General features: G+C 34.6%; 2 protein-coding genes and 1 non-coding gene across 6 annotated transcripts; 1 reads left to right on the forward strand and 2 right to left on the reverse strand.

Moving 5' to 3' along the window:
• Nucleotides 1-1667: 1667 nt before the first annotated feature.
• On the reverse strand, nt 1668-1775 carry LOC145557007 (small nucleolar RNA R71). The gene has a single exon (XR_014092090.1). It is a non-coding gene; the product is annotated as a small nucleolar RNA R71 (small nucleolar RNA).
• A 4808-nt stretch (nt 1776-6583) lies between these two features.
• LOC145556103 (uncharacterized) lies at nt 6584-9001 on the reverse strand. 2 transcript variants are annotated; one of them, XM_081617775.1, is made up of 4 exons: nt 8208-9001; nt 7205-8125; nt 7003-7110; nt 6584-6823 (listed from the first exon to the last, which is right to left on the reverse strand). In XM_081617775.1, the coding sequence occupies exons 2-3, from the start codon at nt 7544-7546 to the stop codon at nt 7027-7029; spliced, it is 426 nt and encodes a 141-aa protein (XP_081473901.1). In that variant the 5' UTR covers nt 7547-8125; nt 8208-9001; the 3' UTR covers nt 6584-6823; nt 7003-7026. The 2 variants fall into 2 exon arrangements, with proteins under 2 accessions (XP_081473901.1, XP_081473902.1); XM_081617776.1 differs by having other exon boundaries at nt 7205-8106; nt 8208-8293.
• Nucleotides 9002-13459: 4458 nt separating this feature from the next.
• On the forward strand, nt 13460-18722 carry LOC145641848 (uncharacterized). 3 transcript variants are annotated; one of them, XM_081692841.1, is made up of 5 exons: nt 13460-13600; nt 16354-16565; nt 16644-16952; nt 17030-17111; nt 18066-18722. In XM_081692841.1, the coding sequence occupies exons 2-5, from the start codon at nt 16483-16485 to the stop codon at nt 18594-18596; spliced, it is 1005 nt and encodes a 334-aa protein (XP_081548967.1). In that variant the 5' UTR covers nt 13460-13600; nt 16354-16482; the 3' UTR covers nt 18597-18722. The 3 variants fall into 3 exon arrangements, with proteins under 3 accessions (XP_081548967.1, XP_081548968.1, XP_081548966.1); XM_081692842.1 differs by lacking the exon at nt 16354-16565 and having other exon boundaries at nt 13465-13600; XM_081692840.1 differs by lacking the exons at nt 16354-16565; nt 16644-16952; nt 17030-17111; nt 18066-18722 and adding an exon at nt 14311-16296 and having other exon boundaries at nt 13475-13600.
• The last annotated feature ends 5768 nt before the right edge of the window (nt 18723-24490 follow it).

Here is a 24490-nt window from a genome sequence, read left to right on the forward strand (position 1 = left end):
TCAAGCATCCTTTATTGTATTCAACTTTGCTCAAGTTTTAATCTTCCATCAATCAAGCAAGTATCCAAGTTTTCATCTTTCTTTAATCCTTTCTTTAGTAATCTCTTCTCCTTTCCTTTAACATTATTTATTTGTTTTATTGTTACTTATTTTTGTCAATCTTATTAGTTTATCTAGTTATTATTGATTTCATTAATTTCAATCATGTTTTTTTTTTAGTTTCTTGAGTTTATTTCTAGTTTTGATATTATGTTTAATCTCCCTTATCTAGGCTAAACTTTTAGCTAGGGGAAGGGGGTGGAAGATATGATTTGATATTGGATGAATGATGATGGTTGGATTGAACTAATGCCATATATTGATGAAAGACATGATTTTTATTAGCTTGGGATTATTGTTGCACTCTATTTGATGTTTTCTAGTTTAAATGCATGAAAGTGATTTGAATTAGATTAGGATAACCTCTATTTTAATGATTGCATGAGAATGAGTTATTAAAGTGGAGTTTTTATGGATTGTGCTTCTTTATTCTCTTGATTTGATTGTAACTAATAGGATGCATGAGAATGATCCTTATTAGTGTAGACCTCTTTCATTGATTTGCCTAGACTATTGCATGAGAATGAATTGTTTAGGTAGAACCTTGTGTTCTTTGGCATATGTTTCATGATAATCACCATTATTCTCCTCTTTCTAATCATATTGGACACCCTCGTATCCCTAGAGTCATTTTCTATTGATTTTAATCATCATTTTATTGCTTACTTGTAGTTTTAGTGTTCTACTCAACAAAATCAACAAAAACAATCCCCTTTTCACTCTTGCATTAGTGATATTTGATGTTGAATTAGTGCTCTTCCCTAGTGGTTCAACCCTTTACTTGCCACTAACTAGTTTAGTGTAGGTTTAGGTATTATAAATGAATAATTTGGTTAGGGTGGTAGCCAAACGACCTATTAAACCCGCGATCAAATTTTGGCGCCGTTGCCGGGGAAGCGGCTTGTTTAGCGTCTATTATTGCTTTTGTTAGAGTCATTTTTGCTTTCTTTTCTTTTTGTTTTTTTTGTTTTATCATCCTTGTCATTGCTAATTTTTTGCTTAGCTTTGGTGAATGCTTAGGAAGTCTCAAGGAGCACCCTCACATCAAATTGACCACGAAATCAACCGAACCTTGAGACAAGTCCGTAGGCTTTATCAAGACGAGGGAAGAGGTTTTGGTGATATAGTTGATAGTGAGAATGATACTTACTCTTCAATTTCACCACGCGAATCAATGGCGGGACAAGAGAATGATGTTTTGTTTCGTGAGTTCGGAAATCAGGAGGATTATGAACTCACGGGAGGTATTTTGCTACCCGTCACGGAAACCAACTTCTCAATCAATCCACAATATACTCGAATGGTCCAATCGGAGCAATTTTCCGAAAGTGCAAGTGAGGACCCTATCGAACATTTGGACCGATTCCTTGAATTGTGCGCAATGATGCCGCGCAATGATGCAAACCAATGAAGTGAGTCAAGACTACATTCGTAAGCACCTTTTCCGGCAATCTCTCACCGGACGAGCAAAGAAATGGCTAAAGCAAGTAAAGCCTAACACTCTCACAACATGGAGGGAGGTTGTAAAGGCGTTCTTGAAGCGCTTTATCTCCGAAGAGAAGACCGCCGAAATGAGAAGGAAAATTGCATCATTTGAGCAAGAGGCCGATTAAAGTCTTGGTGAAGCATTGGAGAGATTCAAAGAGTTGGTACAAGCATGTCCCCACCATGAGTACAATCAAGGATTGCTCATGCGGTTTTTCTACGACGGATTGGAGCCCATGTCAAGAGCCAATTTGGATGCGGGGGCGGGTGGTCAATTAATCAAGATCCCTCAAAATCAAGTTGAAGCCACAATAAAAGAGGTAGCAAAGAATTACTCTTGGGGGGGGGGGGAAAAGAAGAAACGCTCTAAAGAGAGGTGGTATTTACGAATTGGAGAAAGTTGATCAATTACAACATTAAATTGATCAACTAACAAAAGGGCTTTCCAAGTTGAACACGAGTGTGAATGCAAGTTCAAGTGGTGGAGCAAGCTCTTCTCAAGTTAACTATTTCTCTTGTCAAAATTGTGGAGGAACGAACCATGATACATCCTATTGTGGAGGTTTAAGCCCTTAACATGTAGCGGCATACAACACAAGGCAAGAGGGATTTAGAGGAAGCGGCGGTGGAGTAGCTTGGAGACAACCACCACCCGGGTTTGTACCTCAACCTCAACAATGGAACCAACAAGCTCAACCTTCCTATAACTCCAACCCTTAATATCAAAATACACCACCATCTCAACCCCAAAACCCAAGAGGAAGCTATCCAAGGAACAACCAATACAACAATCAAACCAAATCACCTCAAAGAAATCATCAAGAACAAGCACCTCAAGCGGAGCTAACTCAAACTCAACTCCTCCAAGCCATGCATGCGTGAATGCAATATTTTGGGCAACAAATGCAAGAGATAAGAGCTCACTTTAATATGGTTGATTCACAACTAGCTCAATTGGCCGAGAGAACTCCTTTCAATCACCATCCACTCTACCCGGACAACCACAACCTAACCCATCTCACAATCCGAAACCCGATACATGCAAGGCGATCACATTGAGGTTGGGAACTTCCTATGAAGGGACAAATGAAGGGGATAGTGAGGAAAAGAAGGGAGGTGAGAAGAGTGTGAATGAAAACAAGGGAGGTGAGAAAGAAAAAGGTGATGAGATAGAAGGAGGTTCGGAGAAGAAGAAGCTTGACAATGAGAAGACAACTTCAATTCCTAGTGAGGCTAGGAATCTTGATGGACCGGTTCCTTTTCCCGGTCGTCTAGAGGAGAGGAAGTTGAATGACAAGTTCACAAAATTTCTTAGTGTCATGAAGAATTTGCATATCAACCTCCCTTTTCTTGAAGTTGTGACACAAATGCCATCTTACTCCAAGTTCCTCAAGGATATTCTCACCAACAAGAGGAATCTCAATGATGAGCTTATCACCCTTCCACATCAAGTGAGTGCACTTGTCCAACATAAGATGCCAAAGAAGGAAAAAGACCCGGGAAGTTTCACTTTGCCGGTGAAAATTGGGAACATGGAAGCTAGGGGCGCCTTAGCCGATCTTGGAGCAAGTGTTAGTTTAATCCCTCTATCCATTGCTCAAAAACTCAATATTGAGATGATCCCTACAAGGAAGACAATTCAATTGGCCGATCGATCGGTGAAATTACCTTATGGAGAGCTTGAGGATGTTCCAATTCAAGTGGGACACATCTACGTGCCTTGTGACTTTGTAGTGATTGATATGGAGGAAGATGTTAACACTCCTTTGATTTTGGGACGTGAAGCTCCTAAAACTTTAGGGGTGGTCATTAATTGCAAGAACAACACCATCACTTGTGAAGTGGCCGATGAAAAGATTGTCTTTGAATTTTTTAAGTTGCTCAAGACTTCCATGGTTGAAAAATGTTATAGAGTTGATGTTGTGAATGAAGAGCTAGATCGCTTGGGGAGGGTCGTGATGAGGCCTCAAGATCCAATGATAGAAGCCCTTACATGCAAAGAAGAGTTCCACGCTTAAGAGGCTAAAGAATTTGTCATGGCAATGGAGGAATCCTCAAAGGAGGAAGTTGAACAACAAGTTGAGATCGAGCTTGAGTCCAAGGAGGAGAAATTGGAGGAAGAGTTCTAAGCCTCCTCCCAAGGTAGAACTCAAGCCCCTTCCCCCTTCTCTGAAATATGCTTTTCTTGATAAGGAGGGAAAATACCCTATTATTGTCAATGCTACCCTAGATGCTCTTAATTTGGAAAAACTTCTTGATGTTTTAAGAAAATATAGGGATGTGATAGGGTATAGCATTGATGATATCAAAGGTATTAGCCCTTCTTTATGCATGCATCGTATTCATCTTGAAGATGATCATTCCACCTCCATTGAACCTCAAAGAAGTTTGAACCCCAACCTTCAAGAGGTTGTGAAGAAAGAAATTTTGAAACTACGTGAGGCGGGCAACATCTATGCTATCTCCGATAGCAAATGGGTTAGCCCAGTTCATGTAGTTCCAAAGAAGGGTGGGATGACCATAATCAAGAATGAAAAGGGAGAGGAAATCTCCACCCGGACGGTGACCGGGTGGAGAATGTGCATTGATTATAGGAGATTGAACAAAAACACCAAGAAAGATTGTTTTCCTCTCCCTTTCATGGACCAAATGCTTGAAAGGCTTTCTAACCATGCTTTCTTTTGTTTCTTGGATGGGTATTCCGAATTTTTCCAAATCCCTATCCATCCAAGTGATCAAGAGAAAACTACTTTCACGTGTCCATATAGGACATTTTCATACCAAAGAATTCCATTCGGATTATGCAATGCTCCCTCTACTTTTCAAAGATGCATGACTTCCATTTTCTCTGAGATGCTTGAAAAAGAAATTGAAGTTTTCATGGATGATTTTAGTGTTGGTGGCTCGTCTTTTGACACTTGTCTTTTTAACCTTGAAAAAGTTTTGAAAAGGTGTCAAGAGACGAATTTGGTTTTAAATTGGGAAAAGTGCCATTTTATGGTCGAGGAGGGCATTGTCCTCGGCCACAAGGTTTCAAAAAATGGCATTGAGGTTGATCCGGCCAAGGTTTCGGTGATTGAAAAGTTGCCCCCTCCTACTTCCATCACGGGGGTACGGGCTTTTCTTGGGCATGCCAGTTTTTACCGGAGGTCTATCAAAGATTTTTCTTCAATCGCCAAACCTTTGACAGAATTACTCAAAAAAGAGGTTGTTTTTAACTTCAATGAGGCTTGCCTTGAGGCGTTTCGTAAGCTCAAGGAAGCTCTCATTTCTTCTCCCGTTTTGCAAACTCCGGATTGGAGCTTGCCTTTTGAGCTAATGTGCGATGCTAGTGACTTTGCAGTAGGTGCCGTTCTTGGTCAAAATAGACAAGGAAAATCATGTGTCATCTACTACGCAAGTAGGACTCTAGATGAGGCTCAAAAGAATTACACAACAACGGAGGAAGAGATGTTAGCGATAGTGTTTGCATTCGATAAGTTTCGGTCCTATCTTATATGCTCAAAAGTTATTGTGTACACGGATCACATCGCGGTGCAGTATCTCATGACCAAGAAAGAAGCAAATCCTCGCTTGATCCGTTGGGTTCTCTCTCTCCAATACTTTCACATGGAAATGAGGGACAAAAGGGAGCGGAGAACTATGTAGCGGATCATTTGTCTAGGCTACCATTTGAGAACAAGGAGGATGTACCGATTAAGGATGAGATAGGATTCGAGGCTCTCATGGCTTTGGTGTCAACTTCTACCCCTTGGTACGCGGATATAGCCAACTATCTTGCGTGTGGATTCGTTCCCCCGGAGTACACTTCTCAATAAAAGAAGTTTTTCAAGGAAGTGAGAAGGTACTTTAGTAATGACCCATACCTATTCAAGCAATGTGGAGATGGCCTTTATCGGAAGTGTGTTCCAGATCACGAAATTCAAGGAGTTCTTGAGCATTGCCACTCACTACCATGTGGAGGGCATGGTGGTGTTGACAAAACAGTGGAAAAAATCTCTCAATCTTTATTGTGGTGGCTGACGATGCATAGAGATGCCCACCAATTCGTTGCGCAATGTGATAGATGTCAAAGGAGCGGAGGCATTACCAAGAGGGACGAAATGCCCCAACAAAGTGTTTTAGAAGTTGAACCCTTCGATGTTTGGGGGGTGGATTTTATGGGGCCTTTCGTTTCTTCTTGTGGGAATCTATATATCTTGGTAGCGGTCGATTATGTTACGAAATGTATTGAAGCCATACCCTCACCTACCAATGATCACAAGGTTGTGCTTAAGCTTCTAAAGAAGATCATTTTTCCTAGGTTTGGAGTTCCAACACTACAAAAAAAAAATTACTTATAGAAGCAAGTAAAAAATGCCTCTAATAATAATGATGTTGCCTCTAATAACTTTTAGAGATAATTAATCAAGTGCCTCTAAAAATTCCGTCGCTAATTGATGGTTGCCTCTAAAGCCTCTTTTAGAGGCAATACAATGCATTGCTTCTAAAACCCGTATATTTAGAAGCAACTATATAATCCTGCCCCTAAATATATTTGGAGGCAATTGTATAATCTTGCCCCTAAATATATTTGGAGGCAACCGTATAATCTTGCCCCTAAATATATTTAGAGGCATTATGAAAATTTGCTTCTAAATACCATATATATTTAGAGGCAACCTTATAATTTTGCCTCAAAATATATTTAGAGGCATTATATCTATTTGCTTCTACATACCATATACATTTAGAAGCAATCATATAGTTTTGTCTCAAAATATAATTAGATGCAATTTTGTATATTAATGCTAATGATATTTAGATGCAAATTAGAAATTTGACATAAAAGGTTTTTAGAGGCAAAAGAACATTGTATATTTCTCTAATATATTAATTCGAAATGTATAGTAATTTATATTACAAGAATTTTTTATGTCATGATATAATTTTTGTTGTACATTTATAGGCAAAATCATTTTAAAAGATTTATCATCATGTCAATATAACATATGTAAAGCAAGTTGATTTCATTAAATCAAACAAAAATAACATTATTAATAATTTAATAGTCATTACATTATTGATCCAAAAATATTTATTTAAGTTACTAAACTACTTAACTTCAAAATAATTTAAAAAAAATTTGGATAATGTGAATACAAAAGAGTTTTCTATCTAAAACTATAAGCTTGAAAACAACATTATTTTCTTCAATTTCTTCCAATTCCATCTCTAGCCATCTTCATTATATAATTTCCTGTCATTGAAAAGTATGAAATTAAATATTTGTTACAATGATGAAAAATTAGATTTAAATAAGTATAGATCACTAATTCATAAAATAAAAAAAAATAATAAAACAAAGTTGTAAATGATCATAATTAAATGTTATCACATCCAAAGAAAGATTAAAAAATTTAGTTCACTAGAACTTACAATGAATGAAAATAAATGTTACTACTACTCTTCATCTACTTGAATTTCATCATCCTCTTCATCGTCATTCTCATTATCTTCCTCATCGTCATCCTCGTTATCATTAACCTATATTTTCATAATCAGTATGCAATGACAAATAAAAACTATTTTTTAAATTTAATCCAATAATCATATAATAGTATTAAATAATGAAATATACCTCATCCATATTTATTTCAGACAAATCATAGCCTAGATGGTTCAAAATAATCCCCATGAAATCTTTCACGACCTCCATTTCATTCTGAAGGCCTCTCATCTTTTTATTTAGGGCTTTATTTTTCACATTAGCTTCTTTTGCCTCTTGTTTAGACTCTATTGCCTCATTCTTTGCTTCATCGGCTTCTTTGCGTAGCTTTTCTCCTTCACTAAATGTCCCATATAATGATGTAATAGAAGGACTGACTCCCTTGCCACGATAACGACCACGTTTACCAATGGGCTTAACTTTTGCATAGATTTCTTCATCGGTCATGTTTATTTCTCCTTCCTCACGTTGCATAAGGAGATCTTTAATTTTTGACTGTATAAAAAAAAATTAAATGTAAGATTATACAAAAAGGGGAAAAACTAAAAACACTAATAATTACAAATGAAATCAATTAATTATATACTAGATTGATCCTACAGAGAGGATAAAGGCCACAAGTCTTTTTAACTAATAACAAATACAATGTATCTTTACTTCTACATAAATTTGGACAGAATTTCCCTTATAATATGACTGAAAACCGACTTTAATATAATCATTTCAACCTGCTGTCACACAATAAACATAAAACAACTCCAACATCATTTCAATCACAACACATATACCACCTCCACAATTAACTTTCAAAATACCTTTAATAATATAGGAATAAAAAATACAAATACGATGAATTAAGTTATTGATAGGATTTGTTCATTAGCTTTTGTAATACAATATAGATATAGTATGATTTTTCAATATTAGTCTTACTACTACGTAAATTCTTACCATGGTTTCTTTTGCCACTTCAGTGATAGGTGCTTTATCACTTTTAGAATGAGTTTCCTCGTATAAATCCAACATGCTTGGCACTACTTTGTCACGATTGAACTGATATCATAAAAAAGTTACATCATAAAATTACTTTTTTTTTGCAAAAAAAAAAAAAAAAAAAAAAAAGGAAAGAGTTTACCATGTCTTCGGCTTTTTGAGCAAAACTCTTTGTCCCAACAGTGTGTCCAGCATCTTGGTAAGATCGATTGTCAGCATTTCTTTTACTTATGGCTTTTAAAATATGAAAAGTAATATATAATTAATGTCCAAAACTAAAAAAGAAAGAAAGAAATATATGATAACATTATACTATACCTTAAATTCTGTTGACCCAAAATATTCAACAAGCCATTTCAAGTCATTTTCATCAACATTTGGAGGCATATTTTCCTCTTTAAGTCGATCTTTATCTGTACCAACTGTATCATAATAAGTATTTTTCAATCTTGCGCGATAATTCCTATACTTCTTATTCAAAGATTCCATGATAAACTTTTTTCTTTCTTTTAACTTCTTTTAACTTCTTTTCACGTCCCTCTTCATCCTCATCATCCTCAAGTCCTATATCAAATTTTTCCTTTACAATACATAGAAATGTAGTTATTAGTGCCAAAAAAAACAAAATTGCAAGAAAAAAATAATCTATTTGTATCAAGGTATAAAATTAAAAAAAAAATATACCAGAACAAGTTGCCACATCTTCTCCTTATTTTCTTTCGAAATCTATGAAAATACTTTCACCTCATAAAGTGGAGCGTTAAGAGGATCTCGTACAAGAGCACCACAATAATTTGCCAAACAAGCCCTATTCACACCAATCGGCTGACCTTTTATGTTAAAATCCACTTTTTTTTTCTCACCGGGTCTCATTTTTGCCATTTGAAGATTTCTTGTAGGGCCTCTAGGATTGTTAGTCTTAAAAGTTTTTCTCTTTTTTTTAGTTCCTATAATATAAAACATTATGAAATGTATTAATTCGTGCATTGTAAATAAAAACCATTGAATAAATAACAAATAATACCATTGTTGTCTTCTCCTTCATTTATAGGTATTTCATCATCATAACTTCTAATCATGTCTGCATTGTTGAAATCTTCTTGTCCTTTTAAAGTAATGTCATCTCTTGTTTGATCTAAACTCCTTCTCGACCTTGCAAATCATTATCATTATTGTTTTCAGAGTGTTGCGCTTCATATCGTCCTATATCAAGTACATTTTGGGGCAAGTTAGTAGAATATACCAAAATTGAGAAATCGCATGAATATTTCCTTGTATACGTCTTCCGGTTTTATCACCGTTTTTATTTCCTTGTCTTGCCTGTCTTTTTTTATTTGATCTTAATAACCTAGCAATTGACATTGGTGGAATGAGATTGCTCCTTCGATCCCTTTCTTTGTTCTCATTAATTTTAACCAGAAATTTTTTATAATAAAGAGTAGGTAACCAAATATAAGATAATACATGATTATTAGATAGTATCTAAAAAAAACTTTACGAAAAATAAGTCAATACCTTCTTATTTGAAGTCACATTGTGAGTTTCTTTCTCATACTCAACTTCCTCATTCTCATCGGGTACATAATCACTATCTTTCTCAAGAGATGCGGTACACTTTTCTTTACTTTTCTTAACTTTTGAGCTATCTACTAAACTTGTCAAAGAAGCGGCAATGCGCTTTATGCCCAAAGTCTTCATCCTCGTCTTGTTAGCTTCAATTGTCATGAATCATACTCATTTTGAGCTATGTAGTTTTCTTTTGAAGGAGCCTTTCCTCCTGATCTTGACATATTGGAGCTAAAGAAGAAAAACTATTAGAAATCAAAGTGATAAACTACGGTAAGTATGTGCATGAATAAAAGCATTACAATAAATCAAAACCTTGTAAAATTATTTAAACCAAATAATATTTTAATTAATGGATTAATTTGTCGATTTGACACATTAAGAAACCTTAAATGTCATAAAATTGTCTTTTATGTATTTGAACCTACATATAAAAGTAGTTTTTCAACTATTCAACCAAACAAAACAAAATTTCATACCTTAATCAAAGTTAATAGCCAAACAGAGTACCTACATTGAACTTACGCTTCCCACCCAAAATAGCATCACCCTGACTAAACACTCACCCTTTTCTTTCTTTTCTCTCTACTCCCACAATCTTTCTGTTTTCTTTAATTATCACTCGAATACACATATTTGTTTTATTATTATTAGTGTTTTGATTATACAGAAAATAAAAATGATGGGTAATATGAGAAATATGGACTCTCAATCATAGCCGAAAGGGCGGTTCGGTAATCGGGTACGGGTATGGTCTTACGACAGATCTCACAAAAATCATTAATCTACGCATATTTGCACAAAATTCAACTAATAATCAAAACATTCGTTATAGTATAATAGTAGACCGCAAACTTCAAAGTTGATACATTTTATCATTCAATTAAATTTCACATTCAAAGTAGTTTAATTTAAAAACTATAAATAACAATAAATTCGTAGTTCAATCTAAAAATTTAGAATACTATCATATTCAAAATAATTAAAAATATCATATTTAAAATAATTAAAAAACAACCAAAAAAAATTACTTCTATTGATGAATTAAACATATTAATTACCTTGGACGGTGATAAGTACTCCAACAAATCAAATTCGACTGCTTCCAATCGCTATTTTCTTCTTCTGATTTCTCTGAGTTCGAGTAGTAAGATTTATTTTAAATCTAACTTTTGAGATTGCTTAGTGTAAATTTATAGGAGGAAAATTTAATAAAAAAAGGATAGAGAAGGGGATTATTTACCACATACTTGTATTTTAATTGTGAAAATTTTAGGAGGGAATAACAGATGAAAATAAAAAAAAAATCCCTCTCAATTTTTGGGGTTAATTCAGTTTTGAAAATTTCACTATTTTGGATCATAGTTCCGCTAAGATGATCAAGAATTTTATTATTTTCCATTTTTTTCTGATTTGTTGAAATTGAAGATAAGTTAGGAAGATTTGGTGGGTAGTTTGCTTCTTTTTGGGGAAATAATGGCGGAACATACGAAGAGCTTTGTTTAAGGTGTTGGGGTTTCTTTTTTTTTGTTTTTTTTGTTTTGCCTTATTATATTTGTTTGCTTTCCTCCGTTCTTTTGTATGGGATGGGAAAAGATTGAGATCTAGAGTACAATATACATTAACATTATACAACATACTTTCATACATTATACAAAATGAGTTGACTTTTATTGCACTGTTTGTTTACTTAATTTAACTAAAGGTTTTATCAATACATAAAAAAAATGTGTTGCTATATAAAATACCTTTGCATTTGTCTTACGTAAATTATCATTGTATCAAATTTTTATACTTAATATACAAACATTTCTTCGCACAAATATAAGTCAAATTGTTCTGATTATTATGAAATAGAGAAGGGTATTACAAGTGTACAACATAAACTCTTGTCTTATGTGTAGTATAAAAAAACTCAAGTGGTACGTAAATACTCCTTCCGTGTGTTTTTTAAGTGTTACACTTTGATAGACACGTAATTTTAGAATAATTTAACTAACTTAAATAAAAATAAGAGTAGTAGTTTATTACTTATTAAATCACAGACATATTAATTAAAATCTCCCTTTGTATTTATTACTTGCTCCATTTCTCCAGATACGAAAATTATAAAACAAATATTAGAAATATGAAGAGAGTATCAACATATCAATTTGTTGAATATCAAGATACTATTTAAAATTAAATCAATACATAAAATAATTAGAGTTTGCCTTTCCAAGATAATAAGACAAGGTATATTTTAGATAGCGTGAAGTTACATTAGTTTTTCAAGTATTTCATATGTAATTATAATAATTTACTACTCAATTTTATTTATTGTGCAACTGTCACACTCAAATTTAATTATAACAAATTGGTTATATTCACATTACATAATCTAAGTTAATATCAACTTAACTTCAGCTTAATTTTAGTTCAGTTCAGCTCCAATCAGTTCATTTCAGTTCATTTTAGTTCCTAATTTCCTTCTCTCATAAACAATTCATTTCAGCTCTATTCAGTTCAGTTCAATTTAGTTCCTCAATTTCCTTCTCTCATAAACAATTCATTTCAGCTCTATTCAGTTCAATTCATTTAAGTTCAGTACCGCTTAATTGTTATTCAATAAACCAGAACAGGCCCTTAGTGTATGTATGTAGTGTCATAGTTTAGTCAATATAAGGAAATATGTTAATTTTATACTCTCATTCATCTACACATAAGCTAGTTTTGCCTTATAGCCTGTTCAATACAGCTTAATTTCAATTCAGTTCAGTTTAGCTCCAATAAGTTCAGTTCAGTTCAGTTCAGCTCCTAATTTCCTTCTCTAATAAAATATTCATTTCAGATCAGTTCAATTCAATTCAATTCAGCTCCAATTATTTCAGTTCAGTTCAGTTCAGTTCAGCTCCAATCAACTCAGTTCAGTGCAATTCAGTTTAGCTCAGTTCAATAAATGTGAACAAACCCTCAAAATCTATAAAAACTCACACGTGTTAATTATTTAAAGTGTTATATTCCTTCCATTTCATATTAATTGCAACACTTCTATATTAGGAAAAAATCCATCATTATTTTATAATTTCTCTCTCACACTAACCCCACTTTAACAAGTATTATACTTCCTCCGTTCTTTTATTATTGCACCATAAGGGTTTGACACAAATTTTTTGATAGTGGAAGAAAGGGTGAGAGAGAAAGGTAGAAATACCAAGTTGCCCATGTGATTGTATGCACAAAATAAAAGTAAGGGTTGAAAAGCAAGGGTATATTAGGTATTTATAGTGTGAACTTATAAATTTCTTTTCCTAAAATGGATATGGTGCAATAAATGTAAAACTACCTTAAAAGGTAAGTGGTGCAATATTAAAAAAACGGAGGAAGTATTATTTTTCTTTCCTACCAACCCTACCCACATTAATTTTTTTTTTTTTTTTGTTATTTTTTTCTCTTACTAACAATACTTTATATTATAAGCCTATAAGCTTAGTCTACAATAAATATATATAGTATGTTTGTTGTATTGGACTTATTACATAAATTTAAAGAAATAAATACCAATTTAAAAAATAAAATAAAAGGACATCCCTAATGTCGTATACTCGTATTATAGATTCATAGGCCAGTATTGAAAAAAAAAAAAAAAAAAAAAAAAAAAAAAAAAAAAGTGAAATAACCCCTACAATGTTGGCCTTAGTATCTTCCACCGCCACTATTTCCCCAAAAACCAAAACATCCCAGCAAATCTTCCCATATCTTCAATTTCAACAGCACTAGCCCCAAAAATTTATAGAAAATTTATAGAAAGTGAAATAACCTCTATCTTAGCACGTACTCATCAAGTTCCCTGCTTAGCCACGAGTCATAGAGTCACCGAGACGGAGTTCTTCTCGGCGGCAAGTCGGCGACCTGACAGAGTGACGGTGTTTAGGGGGTGCTCACTGTTCAGTGTTCTCAGGTTCCAACTCCTCCAAGGCTCCAATTAAGGTTCTCTTCTTGAGTTCTTTCCTTTCTCTTGTTTCAATTAGATTCTGTTTTTTGTTGGTTAAATGGTTAGAATTTGAGATTTTGAGTATGAATTCAATTATAAATTGAATAATTGAAATGAATTGTAGATTTCAATTAGTGAAGTAGGTTGATTGTTGAATTGTTGAATTGAATCTGCCAATTGCCAACTGCCTTACTGCCTAGTTGAAGTTCTATTTTTTTTTTTTTAAATTAAATTGAAGCTGTAATGATGATTGAACTTGCAACTATGAAATAAATTAATAATGATATGTTCTAATACAAACTTAATAAACCCTTTTTTTTTTTTTTAAACCACAAGCTTAATTACTTAATAATGCTACATTGCTACAGATTTCAGAAATCTAATTTAATGAAGAGATCCCAAGAAAGAAGTATTTCCAGTTTTTTTTCAAAAAGAACACAAAGAGAACCACCTGATTTGTTACTTATTTGGAGAAAGATTTGTTCTTGAAAGTACTCTTTTCATTGTTTTTGTGTTGTGTATAATTGATTATGTAATTGTCATTTATGTGCTATAAATAGTTTATTTTCCTGAATTTCTGTTTGCTTAATTTTGTGATTATTTATTTGCAGTTATGTTACAACATCTTTAATGTAATTAACTTGTTTATACATGCTTACCAAAAAAAAAAACCTAATAAAAACATTTTAATATGATAATTATATAGGAGATCATGGTGTCAAAGAATCGCGAGTGGATGCAATACAAAAAAAGTGACCCTAGGTACAAGATTGGTGTAAAAGAGTTTCTAGAATTTGCTTTTTCACAAAAGAATGCCAAAGCTGTAGTGCCTTGCCCATGTGTTAAATGCAACAATGAAAGAAGAAAATGTAGAGACGAAATAGAGTTAGATTTGCTTAAATTTGGGATTGTTAAGAGTTATACACGTTGGTTGCGACATGGAGAACGGGTTGATGATTCAACAATTCTTGATAATATTATAGATGAGTCAAATGAATACCCATTGCATGAGCATGATGTCATGTCTGATATGCTACATGATGCCTTTGGAGTACAATCTGACAATGTCGTGGGGGACGAGACAATTGGTGTGAGTGAAAGCAAAGATCCTCCGGAAGCAACAAAAAACTTTTACAAACTAATGGGTGATCTTGAGTTAGAGTTGTATCCTGGCTGTAAGTAATTCTCAAAACTGTCTTTCTTGCTTAAGTTATTCCACATAAAATGCTTAGGTGGAATAAGTGATAAAAGCTTGTCTATGATTCTTGATCTATTTAAAGAAGCATTGCCTTCTGCCAAAATCTTTTTATGATGCTCAAAAGATGATAAAAAGCCTTTCCCTTGAGTCTATCAAAATTGATGCTTGTCCTAATAATTGTATGCTATTTTGGAAGGATCATGCTAATGCTAATGAATGTGTAAAGTGTCATGCTTCTAGATGGAAAATTGATGAACGTAATAATGAATCTTCAACGTCACAATGTAAGCCTAGAAGGACTCCTAGAAAGACAATGCGTTATTTTCCTTTGATTCCCAGGCTTCAAAGAATGTATATGTCATCTAAAACTGCAGCAAGTATGAGATGGCATAGTGATGAGCGTGTTGATGATCCTGATGGTATAATGAGACATCCAACGGACTCTAAAGCGTGGAAATTTTTTGATGAAAAATATCCTTCATTTGCCTCCGAACCTCGAAATGTTCGCCTTTGGTTAGCAAGTGACGGGTTTAGTCCCTTTAGAAATGGTCATATTGCTAATAGTACATGGCCGGTAGTTCTTATACCATATAATTTACCTCCACGGCTTTGTATGAAGCAACATTCTTTCATTCTTTCAATGCTTATACCAGGTCCTAAGGGGCCAAAAGATAAGATTGATGTTTATTTGCAACCTTTAATAGAGGAGCTAAAATTACTTTGGGAAGTTGGTGTTGAAACATATGATGCTTCAAAGAAAGAGAACTTTAAAATGCATGCATCTTTGTTATGGACTATAAGTGATTATCCTGCCTATGGTGATTTATTAGGTTGGAAAACGGGAGGAGTTGTTGGTTGTCCGTCTTGTAATAGCGATACTAGTTCTGAGTGGTTACCAAATGGAAATAAACATTGTTATATGTGTCACCGTAGATTCTTACCTTTAGATCATAAATGGAGATATGATGGAAGAACCTTTGATGGGAAACAAGAGCTGAGACCTGCACCTAGACCATTATCCGGTGAGGAAGTGTTACAGCAAATTGATGCTGAACAAGCTGAATGTAATAAGAAAAAGAGAAAGTGTGATAATAAAAAGACAAAACAAAAGAAATTATGGCGAAAGAAGAGCATTTTTTTTTAATTGCCATATTGGAGTAGTCTTTTGATACGTCATAATTTGGATGTAATGCATATAGAAAAAAATGTGTGTGAAACTTTACTTAGTACACTATTGAATATTGAAGGAAAAACTAAGGACAATTTGAGTGCACGTCTTGATCTAGTTGAAATGAAAATTAGAAAGTCATTGCACCCTATAACACATCCTGATAAATCAAAAGAGCTACCTCCAGCTCCTCATACATTACCTTTGGAATAAAAGAGAGATTTGTGTAATTTTTTTACTAGTGTGAAGTTTCCAGATGGCTATGCTTCAAATATTTCAAAAAATTCCCTCCTTAAAGAACGTAAACTCTCTGGATTAAAAAGCCATGATTATCATGTTATTATGGAGCATCTATTGCCTCTTCTATACGTGGTTGGCCTAAGTTGAGCACCTTTTTCAAAGTGTTATGTTCTAAGGCTTTAAAGATTGATGAGTTAGAGAAACTCGAAAAACAAATTGGGGTTACCCTATGTGAGCTAGAAAGAAATTTTCCTCCTTCCTTTTTTGTGATCATGCTACACTTACCCATTCACCTTGCAAGTGAAGCTTTGATTGCGGGACCAGTTCATTATCGTTGGATGTACCCCATTGAAAGGTAGAAAATTTTCATTTTATTTTTATTTTTTTATAGTAATAATAATAAATAAATATGTAATGTTTAATTTTTTTATAGGTATCTTGGAAAATTAAAAGGGTATGTACGCAATAAAGGTCACCCTGAAGGATCAATAGCAGAAGGGTATCTCTTAGAGGAATGCTTGACATTTTGTTCAAGATATATGGAGGATATAGAGACAAAATTTAACAAACAAGATAGAATTTATGATGATCGTGAAATTTTTCCAATTGATATTCTACCTATATTTGAGACAAGAGGTAGAGCATTCGGGAAGGAATGTCCTCGTTTACTTACTACAAAGGAATGGGAAGAAATTCACTTTTATGTTCTGAATAATTGTGACGAAGTACTACCATTTATTGAGTAAGTTTTATATATTTTAGTAAGTATAAAGTTTACTTTTATAGAAAATATATAACTTTACTAATTATCAATCACAGTGAGTACACTCGCAATGCTACAAGTAACAAGAGGATGATTTCTTCTCATAAAAGAGAATTTATAAAGTGGTTTAGAGATCAAGTAAGTGTTTTTTTATTTCTTATATGTTTTCAATTTTGAAAATATATCTTTTATTATTTCATGAAATGGTGTAGAGATCACAGTGATTGATCTAGTTGCTGAAAAGTAGTTGTAATTTATTTTGGTATATATGATGTGTATGACTCCAGCATGAATTAGGATTTGCTTCATGATCTTTATTATGGAGAAATAGAATCTCATATGTCTTTGTGCAAAAATCAAGAAAGCATATGATTTATGGATGGTTCTTGATATCTTTTTAAGTGGCAGCAACATTAGTTGGGTGAGTTAGAATAAATCAACACAAGTATGTCAAACTGCTACTACAGTACAATGTTGCATTCATTTTAGTGATCTGAACAAAAGTAATGCCCCTGAAAAAAGGGGGAAGGGGGAAGGGGGAAAAGGAGGGATATTAGAGTTGTGTTTATGAGAGGTGCATTGTTATAATCATATACAATTTTGGGGTTGAGGAGCAGTGTATTTTTCATTTCCAAATTCAATTGAGTAGTAGTAATAAAAAGGACCCACTAATTAAACTATGATTCATGTTTGGTGTTTTTGATGGCTTCTTATGTTTTTAGTCATATACGGAGTATTTTAGAAAATGATGTTTCTTACACTAGCTCATGCTTTTGTAACATTATCACTTTAATTGCAAGAGCTAGGTTGAGTCCATGTGATTTGATAATGATTTGGGTTTCCCCATTTTCATTTTAGACACAAATTTAATGACATAATAAATTTTGGATTTGAGGATGTACTGCTAAACAAAGTTTTAATGAAATTAACTGTTGTATTATTGATGCAAGCATCTTGTGTGGTTCTCTTTGGTGAATCTATGCTTTCCTTGATTACAACATAGATAATCTTTTAATACATTATGGTTAAGTATTTTTAACATCATTTTTTTTTTTATAATCTTCTAATTTATATATTTTATCAATCTTATAGGTGACAATTTTATCAAAGGATAACCATCTAAGTGCTACTACTAACTTAAGAGCATTAGCACAAGGTCCAGATCGTGCAGTGATTTCTGTAAACGGCTACATGGTTAATGGATTTATGTTTCGTGCAAAGGATAGTGAAAGGGGAAGAGAAACTCAAAATAGTGGGATCGTTGTGAATGGAGAAACTGGATCATCAACCCTTGATTATTACGGCCTCTTACAAGAAATCATAGAAGTTCAATACCTTGGAGGAAATCGCGTCACTTTGTTTAAGTGTGACTGGTGGGATGTGCATAGTCATGGTCGAGGGATCAATAGCGATTGTTTTGACTTCGTAAGCGTTAATACATCAAAGTTGTTAGCTAATGATCCTTACATTTTAGCTACACAAGCTCACCAAGTATTTTATGTCAATGATGTTTTGAAGCCAAACTGGAAGGTTATAGTTAAGACCACACCAAGAAACTTCTATGATGTTCCGAAGCTCAATGATCATGATGAAACTAATTATATAGATACTATATATCTATGACCCTTTATTATTATTATTATCTTTTTCTTTTAATATAATTGTAAAACTATTGCCGTCTAAATATAGGTTCCTAGCTACTTTATATGTGATGTTATTTTTTTAATATAATGATTTGAGAGGAGTCCATCAATTATTCCAAGTAATTACAGAGTGGAATGGACCATAAGATATTGTCTCAATAAAATTATTATTGCCGTAATAAGAGTTTTTTATGAGTAGTAATTTATAGAACTTTCGCAGCTTTCTTATTGTATGTGCTAGTATCTATGGAGTAGTTGATAGTCTTGCCTTATTTTTCTACTCTTAATATTTATTTAGATACATATTAAATTCATTGTAGGAATACCAAAAGTATATTGTAAATACATTGAAAAAATAAAATATAGAGGCAGATATAGATACAAGGGTATAATTTTGGGGACATGGATACCATTAGAAGTAGTGTCTGACTTGGTGTGCCTCCTTTTTTCACTTGTAGATGTTAGATAGTTGACAATTGATTTGCACAAAAAAAAAAAAAAAAAAAACAAAAAACAACTTGACAATTATATTGTTACACGAAAAGTGTGATATGAAGAAGGGCGTAATAATTGACTCTACCTCAACAACCTTCGAACTCCAGTGAATTGATTTAAATATCCGGATTCTTCTTCAATTCCTTGATGATCATAGCTTAATGAATTATCAAGCCAATTAATTAGAATAAAAATAATAACTAAAAATTATGAAATTAAACAAGTTTACTTGAATTGTAGTATAATTATCCGATATAATTCTAAAAATTTTGCACATAAATTCTGTGATATCTATAGTCTATACATACAAATTTACTCCGAAAAATTAAAAACTATTAAGCTACTTTAATCTGAGCGATGGAGGGTGTGAAAACTAACCAAAAGGTAAGATCTATAGAGAGAAAACTAACCAAGTAAATGTTGCAAAATGGAATTAAAAAGCTTAAAAGGTTTCCAAATGAAAGGCTTTTGTACAAGGCTTGCACAAGAAGAATAACCACTTAATTATTTCTCTATTCATGAATTATATATACAATTTCCGTTTTTTTTTTTAAAGTTCGCTTAAAAACTTTTAGAGGCAACCATCATTTCTCTATTGCTATAAAAAAAAAAAAAAAATTAGAGGCAACATAAAATTCATTATTGCTATAAATAAATTTTAGGGGCAATCAAAGTTTCACTAATGCTAAAAATGAACTTTTAGAGGCAAATATAAATTCACTAATGCTAAAACTAACCTTTAGAGGCAACAATAACTTCATTGATGCAAAAAAGAATATTTAGAGGCATCATATAATCCACTGTTGCAAAAACTACCATTTAGAGACAATCATACTTTAATTGATGCTAAATATATCTTTTAGAGGCTATGAAAAATTATTTGCCTCAAAATTTTGCCTCTATAGATAAATTTTCTTGTAGTGATATAAGTCCGACTGATGATTGGACGAGCAGAGGTTGGTAGCTTGAATAAAGCTTTCTGCCTCTATCAACGCCTCGTAAAGTGTAAAAACCCTCTTGCGGACAAGGTCGAACTTAAAGGTCGACCCATCCTTCAGACCCTTGAAAAATTTTGTATAGGCTACCTCGTCAGACAGCCCTTGGATTTGGATTCTCACCAGGTTGAACCGCCTGATATAGGAGCGGAGTCCTTCTCTATCTCCCTGCCGGATGGTGCTCAAATCGAGACTTGTCTTTTTGACAGGGATGTTCATCGAGAAGTTGGAGGCAAACAGGAAAGCAAGCTTCCTGAAGCTATCGATGCGCTCGGTTGGCAAGTTTCCAAACCATTGTTGGACAATGCTCTTCAATGTAGCCGGGAAGCACCGGCACCACATAGCCTCCTCCATCCCCTGCATGTGCATGAGGTTGGAATAGGCCATGAGGTGGTCCTTCGAGTTGATGGTACCATCATAAGCACCAACCAACACATTCTTAACCTTGGCCGGCTGTGCAGCTTCGGTTATCTCCTTGGTGAACGTAGAAGTTTGTTCACCAAGTTTGAGCATACGGACCTGCCAGTCCAAAGGTTTGACATTGAATGCCGCCTGACCCCCAAAGAGGGTCGGCTGCATGAAATGAGGGGAATATATATTGATCGTAGACCATAGGGGGTACATAGAGTGCATTCCCGATCATCTGAGGGCCAGAGTGGACAGTATTACCGCCTGTATGGCTCTCATGCAAGGATTGAGCATTCCCTGCAGATGTATTTTTGAAGCTGTTTGGAAAGCTCGAGGTATAGGCTGACTCAGATAGCTGTTGACCTCTCCTGCGGGTGATGATTTCTCGAGCGTCAGAAATTGATGTTTTGTTACCCACTGGCTGTTCATCCCGGCGAGCGGTTATTGTATTCTTCTGGCGGTAGAAGAATCTTGGACCAGTCAAAGATCCCAGTCTCCTTGTCCTTTGGATGAGGAGTTGGCTGCCTGTCCCTGATTGGCTTTCTCCACTCTGGAGGAGTCTTTCTTGCCGACTGGCCCTTGCTTGGGCCAGCCTTGCTCTTGGTGATCAGATCCTTGATTTCACCCTTGAAACTAGTCATGAATTTCATGAGTTCGTCCCGGGTGACCGGGGCAGACCCGCCTGTCGTATGGGTTTCCCTTATCGGCTGACAAGAGGGTCGACTTGTATACTCCTGGCTTGCACCCCGTTCCAGAGTGTCTCTGGGACGGATGCGCTTAGTAATCAGAGAGACATCTTTGGCTATGTAGGTTTTGATCTAAGGATCATCATCCTCTTGGTCAATAAAGACCTCCGGCTGGTTAACCTGGCGGTCAGGAGGTGGTACAAACTCTTGAACCATCCTTGAGGTACTCTCCCCACAGACGGCGCCAAATATTTTCGGTGTTTTTGTCCCTTGGGAGAGTTACATCTCAGAGACTGGTTGCGCGCGGCCTGTACCTGCAAAAACAACGAAGACTCCGGGTGGTTAGAGCTCCGCCTCCGACGATCAAGTTAGTACTTGAAGATAAATGGGAGTAAGTGCGGAAAAAGAGGTGAGATTTTCTCGGATTCTGAGATCTGGTGATTCTCTGATATAAGAGATTGTAGAGTATGCTGTAAATAATTGTAGATGCCCCAAAAATGGGGGAAAATCTCCCTATTTATAGGGTCATTGGAATAAGTGCCCTTGATTAGGTCACTCTAACCTAATCATTCTAGGGTGTGCCGAATTACAGCTTTATCGCGATTTGGGCCATTGAAGGCCGCCTTTTTCTCCAAAGTTCTAGGAGGGACATGTGTCAGAAGGAGATTGGCCCAATTTGGACCAACCAGGGTATGACACGTGTCAAGGTCTGATTAGACCACGTGGCATGGGTAAAATTACCCAAAACAGCCACCATGGCGCGCTGCTAACGTGGAACGCTACCACATGGCGCGCTGCCACTTGGTGGCTGCCACGTGAGCTGCCACATGGCGTGCTGCCACGTGGCACACTTTTATTTGGTGCGCTTCCCTTGTTTTTGCGTGGCTAGAGTTTTTACTTGTTACTTGAAGCATTTTCCCGTCTCGCCAATTCCTAAATTTTGGCTCGACATTTGAGATTCTCTGACGCTCGGTTTTGACGCTCCAAGCTCGAATTTCCGATGTCAAAATATAAATTTCTCGGTCGAGTCATTAATTCCTTTATGAATTAATTCGTCACTTTGATTTGTTAGTTGCTTGGGTGTGACCCGAAGGGTTCAGTTAAGATTAAGCTGTAATATTAATTATGCATTAATATTACTGATCGGAAGCGGCCTCCACCCAGGCATTACGATCACTTGACCTTACTGAATATATTAGCTTTCTAATAATTCTGAACCCACTATTAGTATAATATACTTGTTCGAAGGACACCATTCCTTTCAAAACCAAGGCGTGAAAGGTATAATTAACTGAGGGTTGGACCAAATCAACTCTACTTTTTACTTAATTTAATTGTTTCAATTTGATTTATATATTTATTGAAGTTACAAACATTTTATTCATAATGTAGAAATTCAAGGAAACGCAGAAAGTGAGTAATTAATTACTTAATTACTCTTATTTTTATTCTTGTTGCTATTATCATGATTAGGTTTATTATGGTTTGATTTTACTAACAATTTATTGTTGAATTGCTTCCAATATTAATGTTTATTCTATTAGATATTTATTGATCACCATATTGCATGTTTAAAGGGAATAGGTAATTAAATATCAATTCCTAATAAGATAATTTGGACAACCGGTTTAGGTTCTTTTTTAATCTTGTTGTGTTGATCAAGTGGTCACTAATAATTTAGAATCATGCGTTGCATTAATATTTAACCAATTTAGCTTAACAACAGATTGGAGCAAACTAAATATTTTATTTGCATTCCTTTGAGATCGCAGGAATCACTTTTCATTATAAGAATCGAGTAGAGGCCAATACGGGCAAATGTGACTCTGTGACTCACTTCGTACCATCATCCCCGATCCTCCTTTCGTGGTTCTGAACCATGTGGGGTTAGTAATCTCATGGATTATTAATGGGGTGTAACCTTCACGAGTCAATCGTTGTTTCCTATCGTTGTCCCTTTATTCGTGGTTGCCTTTTATGATCCGTCAACGGTTTACAAGTTCCTTAAAAACTTGTTGGCGGCTCCCTACTTTCCTTGTCCGTAATCATATTACGTCAATTCCCACTTCCTATGAGTGCCAAGTATATTAACAACATGCTTAACATAGGCGCACTTCGAACGACGCCTACACCAATATGCAGATTTTTTTTACAAAAGGGTTACCTTGCAACTATTTTTTGATTTCAGAGACAATCTCAGCGTTCGATCTTCTCCCGCTTCAATAGATAATAGGTTAATATTATCTTGTTAATATTCTGTAAAGATATATCTTGTGTAATTAGGGTTCTCGTAATTAGGATTGTACATACCTATATATATTGATTAATGAGAATACTCCAACTAAGGAGAATTACACTATTCTACAACTATTTTCATATGTCTTATACATCCTCCGAAATCTTATAGGAATTTGACAAAAAGAAAATAATTTGAAGTATATAAGAAAGAATTTGGCAAAAAAAAAAAAAAAAAAATTTGAAGTATGTAACCATTTCTTAAAATGAAATAATGAAGATATCAGTTTTGTTAGTGATTCTATAGCTCAAGTTTTTGTAATTGAATCTTAAATTCATGGGTTAGTATAAGTGTGTAGCTTATCTAGCTCCATCAGTCTAGACCTGACAATTCTGACCCAGACCCGATGACCCGACCCAAATGACCCGACCCATGACCCGAAATCAACCCGAAAATAGTGACTCGAAATTGACCCAAAACCCGAATCAACCTGACCCGACCCGACCCGAAGTGGAATTGACTCTACCTTAACCCGAAACCCGAAATGACCCGACCCAAAACGACCGGATCCGAAGTTGACCCGTTACCCAAAGTGACCTGACCTTTAACTTGAATTAATTGCCCCAAATAGACTCGAAACCCAAAATGACCCAAACCAAAATTATCTTACACCTTAAAAGACCAGAATCTATTTAAGCTAAAGACTTGACGTGAGCAAACCGCAATAGAAAAAAACCGCAACCAAACTGACTTAAATTTTTTGTATTAATTTGTAATGTTTAACAGTGTAAGTAATTACATATTTTGAGCATTACTTTTCTCTATTTCTTCGGCCTTTTATCTCTATAACTTATTAAAAAATCGTAAAAAGATTGAAATTTAACGACTATTCTACAGAGTTTGTCCATAAGATTAAAAAAATTAACTAAAGCTCGAAATAAAAGTCACAATTCTCACGTCTAGAAAAAAAAAATAATGCAATAATAATGCGTACATGACATAATGTTCAATACTAAAGGAACTTACAAAATAATCTAAATTCAAACAATTACTG

The sequence above is a fragment of the Chenopodium album genome, chromosome 8, assembly GCF_948465745.1.
Source record: "Chenopodium album chromosome 8, dcCheAlbu1.1, whole genome shotgun sequence".
In the NCBI taxonomy this organism is placed as follows: Eukaryota; Viridiplantae; Streptophyta; class Magnoliopsida; order Caryophyllales; family Amaranthaceae; genus Chenopodium; species Chenopodium album.

What these genes read in the sequence shown, in the direction of transcription:
- LOC145641848 (XM_081692840.1), top strand. Translation starts at nt 14,927, where the DNA reads ATGATAAAAAGCCTTTCCCTTGAGTCTATCAAAATTGATGCTTGTCCT.
- LOC145556103 (XM_081617775.1), bottom strand. Translation starts at nt 7,546, where the DNA reads ATGCAACGTGAGGAAGGAGAAATAAACATGACCGATGAAGAAATCTAT. An exon ending in CTGAAATAAATATGGATGAG is followed by an intron (nt 7,111 to 7,204) that starts GTATATTTCATT and finishes ATGAAAATATAG; the next exon opens with GTTAATGATAACGAGGATGA.